The 5,677-nt window shown below is 29.4% G+C and overlaps 1 protein-coding gene across 1 annotated transcript; it reads right to left on the reverse strand.

The window, feature by feature from the left end:
• Positions 1-24: 24 nt before the first annotated feature.
• On the reverse strand, positions 25-1,490 carry LOC112494331. Its single transcript, XM_025084927.1, has 2 exons — positions 1,448-1,490; positions 25-1,061 (listed from the first exon to the last, which is right to left on the reverse strand). Exon 2 carries the CDS (start codon positions 937-939, stop codon positions 37-39), a length of 903 nt encoding a protein of 300 aa, XP_024940695.1. The 5' UTR covers positions 940-1,061; positions 1,448-1,490; the 3' UTR covers positions 25-36.
• Between the last annotated feature and the right edge of the window lie 4,187 nt (positions 1,491-5,677).

A 5,677-nucleotide genomic window follows, 5' to 3' on the forward strand; every position in this document is an offset into this window, starting at 1 on the left:
CTTTCTTTGTTTACTGGTAAGAGATTCATTGAACCCTCAAAAGATGTAGTCTCTAATCAGAGCTCTAATCAAGAAGTGTGAATCATAACCAGATAAGTTATGAAATACGACAGGAATGGTATGCGAGTTCTTATAGTTCAAATTACACCACTGATGTGCAGCACCGCGATATTTGCCTGTAAAATGGCAATGATGACGATGCTTGGCATCCTGAGGTGTAAACGGTTTTTCACAAACATGACAAATCTTGGCCGAGTAAAATTCATTTCTTTGTTTGAAATTTAGAAATTCCATTGATACGATACGTTTTAGGTAAAACTCTACAACTTGAGCTAATTCCTGTAATTGTTTCGTAAACCATTCCACGCAATCTTTTCCACGATGAGCTCTAAATTTAGAAATAGAGTCATCAAAGTTACATTGTAAATAGTACGCTATACTGTCTGGAACGTGTCTTTGATAGAGAGTTGTGTTTAACGAATTAGACTTATCCGCAATTGGCTCTAACATACACTCGATGTCCGCATAAACGGCAAACGGAACAGGTTCTTTATACTTATAATTTTTAAATTTCATAATTTTATCTTTTTCATCCGGTAATACGACTCTACATTTATTTATATTTGTACAATCGTGTCTATGTCTTTCGAAAGAGTTTACTGTTGTAAAGTGACATAGACATCGATCACACAGTCTGGTAAAACCATGATGTTTTGAAATTTGTGAACTCAGTAAACGGGATAGATTTCGAATCCAAGCAAAGTGATAAACACTACCGTCTTCCATGTCCACGTCATCTCCATTCGAATAAATTTTCGTTTCTAACATGAGTAAATGAATCGCTTCCTTGTTTGACTTTTGCTGACTTAGATAAATTGGTACAATCTCATGACCACTATCATACTCTATACCGTAAACGTTAATTACCAAATCATTCATCTTCTCGAATTTCGAAATGTCCTTTAAGCCAATGGGAAAATTTAAACCTTCATACCTTAGCACTGAGCTGAAGTGGGGGTACGAACCGATAACGCTTACATTATTTTTAACTGGATGAAGAGCTGCGGTGACAAGTAAATGAATTGCTTCCTTGTTTGATTTTTGCTGGCTTAGATAAATTGGTACTATCTAATGACCACTATCATACTCTATACCGTAAACGTTAATTACCAAATCATTCATCTTCTCGAATTTCGAAATGTCCTTTAAGCCAATGGGAAAATTTAAACCTTCATACCTTAGCACTGAGCTGAAGTGGGGGTACGAACCGATAACGCTTACATTATTTTTAACTGGATGAAGAGCTGCGGTGACGGACCAGAAGAAACAGTACGGATCGTTGTTTCTAATGTTCAAATCGGAAAATTTAAACCTTCATACCTTAGCACTGAGCTGAAGTGGAGGTACGAACCGATAACGCTTATATTATTTTTAACTGGATGAAGAACTGCGGTGACGGACCAGAGGAAACAGTACGGATCGTTGTTTCTAATGTTCAAAACAATTGATGATTCATTAAATAACGATAACTTTTTACATGTTCTGGAGGTAAGCTAACATACTAGAATATTTAACAAAAACACATATGTGATTTTCTTTCAAAAGATATTTTAATTGTTTGAGTAATAATATTAATGAAAACAATGAGTTGGAATAAAAGAAAATAATTTGTTATATAAATATGGTTTAACTATATATTATGATTTTAGTAATTATACATTTATTGAAATATTAAATGATACAGCAATTAAATATCAAGTTAATTCATGGTTATATTACTATATCTATTTTTTACTTTCTCATAAAGTTGTATATGTTCCAAGTCCTTGTGTCATTGAACGTAATTCAGTAGCAAACCAAACATTTCAGATAAAGGCACTTTAAAAAATATTTAGCATTATTAATTGCAATATCATTAGTACCGGTATCAAAATCGTTGAGTTAAACCTTTAAGTTTTAGTTTTGCACCAAGTATTAGGGGTTTCACCCCTAGTTGTTTCGCAACCTACCCCAGTGGAGTTTAAAAATTCTACCAAATAAAAATAGCAATAAAATCATTATTTCTGATCGTTTTTCTGATTCAACTTTAGCATTTGATTTTAATGTCTTGAGCACTTTGATGACTTCATCAATTGAAAAATAATCTTCTACATTATTTACAAAACTATTGCTTACATTAGAAATATGTATTAGTCCTGTGTAATTATTTGGACATTTACAAAAAACACCAAAACTGACACTTTTAATTTATTTAAAAAATCTAATAAATCTTTATCTTTACTTTGAAATAATAAACCTTTACCTAATCATAATTTAGTTGATTTTTGAGCACCAGCACTTTATTAAAGTAATTAATTATTACAAGCATATGTTTTATAATCAACTAAATAAACCTAAATATGAAGTGGTATTTCAAATCTTAAAAAAGGTATAGATCAATTAATTAGTTATTTAAAAAACTGTTTATTTTATAATTTCACATATAATGGTGGGACTAAATGGACTTGAACCATCGACTTAATAATAATTAAGTGATTAAAATTAAAGGTTTTGCACCAAGTCTATTAAAATCTATAAATTTGCTTGTAAATTTGATTTATACAAAAAACTACTATTATTTTTTAACTTTAATTTTATTTCTTTAAACAAATCAAATGTTTCTTTTTCTTTAAATATTAATAATTGTACTAGAACTATTAAGGCCAGTGTTACTTGAACTAATATGATTTATAGAAGATTGTTGATGAGTGATTCCATAATTAGTATGTTTATTTTTTCTAATAAAGGTTTTTTCTTCTTGTGGCATTTTATTTTCTCCTTTAAAAATTATCTGTGCCATCTTAAAACCTTTCCTTTTCAACACATACATAACTTACCATAAATATGGGTAATTATTTACTTTTCTATACTATAATGGTATAATTTAAATTGTACAAAATTTCACTTTCTGTACGGATATGGCAAAGCAGTAATGTGTGATGTCTTGCTGGGTAACCAAACCCAGTGCAATTTAGAGCCTAATTGGGTTCTTTTTTTAATTGCTAAATTTTTTAATTAACACATACATAACTTACCATAAATATGGGTAATTATTTACTTTTCTATACTATAATGGTATAATTTAAATGTACAAAAATTTCACTTTCTGTACGGATATGGCAAAGCAGTAATGTGTGATGTCTTGCTGGGTAACCAAACCTAGTGCAGTTTAGAGCCTAATTGGGTTCTTTTTTTAATTGCTAAATTTTTTAATTTCAATAATAGAGTTCTGTAACTCTTCATCTCATATCTATAAATTAAGATTTTCATTTTCATCGTAACCTTTTTCTTGTTCAATATATGCCCAGTGAAAGTTTAATTCATTAAAACGAGTAAGTATTTTTTTTCTTGTGAATATCAAAATCAAAATTAATTGTTAGCTTCAATAATGTCTTGTAAATCTTGTGATTCCTTTAAACCAAAAGTTGTTGGTGCTGCATCACTTTCATCATGGTTACGAGCATCATATCATATAATAAAAAAAGAAAATCTAAAACTAGTTTTTAAAGAAACTATTGTAAATAAAATTAAAAAAGAATTTGAAAAAATTGAAAAATTAATTAATGAAAACGATCACGAAACTGCTGCAAATAAAATTAATAAAAAAGAAATAATTAATTTATTAGACTTGGTGCAAAACTAACCTAATTCAAAATTATATGAGTTTTATTCTTACCAACTTTATTTAACAAATAATATTTCATTATCGTTGGTAAAGATCATAAAAGTTCTATTATTACTTTAGTTGATATTAAAAAGTGAGTTATTAAAATAGTGTCGAGGATAAAATACTATTACATGAAATGCAAAAATATGGAGGTAAATATGGCAAAACGAAAAATTGTACAAAAACAACAAATAAAGAAAACATTTTAGGAATCGATCTAGGAACAACTAATTCATGTGTTGCCGTAATGGAAGGTGATAAACCAAAAGTTATTGAAAATGCTGAAGGTGGAAGAACAACACCTTCAAGTTGTTCCAATCATTGGTTTAAATGCATCTATACCATTAGATTTATAAACATTACCATTATCACTTCCAGCATAAACATTACCATTTATATCAGTATAGCAACTGATAGAATAGTATAGAACTAGAAATAATAAAGTATAGAACTTATAGAACTTATGTCAAAATATAAAACTGGTACTTTAACCGAAGATAGAATTGAATTAGTTAAACACTTAGACCCAGAACTATAAAATTCTTGATCATTTTTATATTTTTCAAACATAATATCACCTTTAATATTAATAATAATCATTAAGTGATTAAAATTAAAGGTTTTGCACTAATAAAATACGAAGATTTGCTTTAAGATTTAATTTAATAGCAGGAATATATAATTTTGAATTAAGTTAGTTTTGCACCAAGTCTTAGAAATTTCACCCCTAGTTGCTTCGCAACCTACCCCAGTGGGGTTTAAAAATTCTACCAAATAAAAATAGCAATAAAATAATTATTTCTGATCGTTCTTCTGATTCAACTTTAGCATTTGATTTTAATGTCTTGAGCACTTTGATGACTTCATCAATTGAAAAATAATCTTCTACATTATTTACAAAACTATTGCTTACATTAGAAATATGTATTAGTCCTGTGTAATTATTTGGACATTTACAAAAAACACCAAAACTGACACTTTTAATTTATTTAAAAAATCTAATAAATCTTTTGATGACTTCATCAATTGAAAAATAATCTTCTACATTATTTACAAAACTATTGCTTACATTAGAAATATGTATTAGTCCTGTGTAATTATTTGGACATTTACAAAAAACACCAAAACTGACACTTTTAATTTATTAAAAAAATCTAATAAATCTTTATCTTTACTTTGAAATAATAAATCTTTACCTAATCATAATTTAGTTGATTTTTGAGCACCAGCACTTTATTAAAGTAATTAATTATTACAAGCATATGTTTTATAATAAACTAAATAAACCTAAATATGAAGTGGTATTTCAAATCTTAAAAAAGGTATAGATCAATTAATTAGTTATTTAAAAAACTGTTTATTTTATAATTTCACATATAATGGTGGGACTAAATGGACTTGAACCATCGACAAACTAAATAAACCTACATATGAAGTGGTATTTCAAATCTTAAAAAAGGTTAATTAGTTATTTCAATCTATTGAAATAATATTATTAAATTATTTTATTAAATCAATATTTTAATATTGATATTATTAATAAGGATATTATTAAATCAATTAATTAGTTATTTAAAAAACTGTTTATTTTATAATTTCACATATAATGATGGGACTAAATGGACTTGAACCATCAACCTCACGCTTCGATGTCAAGGTTCATGCATCTTCCGGAATATTCCTTAGCCCTCCGACGACGACGACGACGACGACGACGACGGAGTTGCGTCGCGCGCCGTTACGAGTAATTTGACACCTCGGGGGGATGAGGGCCCGCATTCTCGACGCACGACTCTGCGAGATAACGTTCGGTATTGCGCATTAGAACAACCGATACATGGATGACTTTGAACTCGCCGGTGCTCTCGCACGAGGCTGGTGGATGGGGAATTCGCGAAGCCTCTCAGTGGGATGAGGAGGCTGACGCGCGACTATTGCGAGATAACGTTCGAAGTCGAGTCGCCTGCCGTC

Source organism: Cephus cinctus, unplaced genomic scaffold (genome assembly GCF_000341935.2).
Source record: "Cephus cinctus unplaced genomic scaffold, Ccin1 Ccin1_scaffold0418, whole genome shotgun sequence".
NCBI lineage: Eukaryota > Metazoa > Arthropoda > Insecta > Hymenoptera > Cephidae > Cephus > Cephus cinctus.

Bases quoted from the DNA above. Each gene is read 5' to 3' on its own strand.
- LOC112494331 (XM_025084927.1), bottom strand. From the start codon at position 939: ATGAATGATTTGGTAATTAACGTTTACGGTATAGAGTATGATAGTGGT.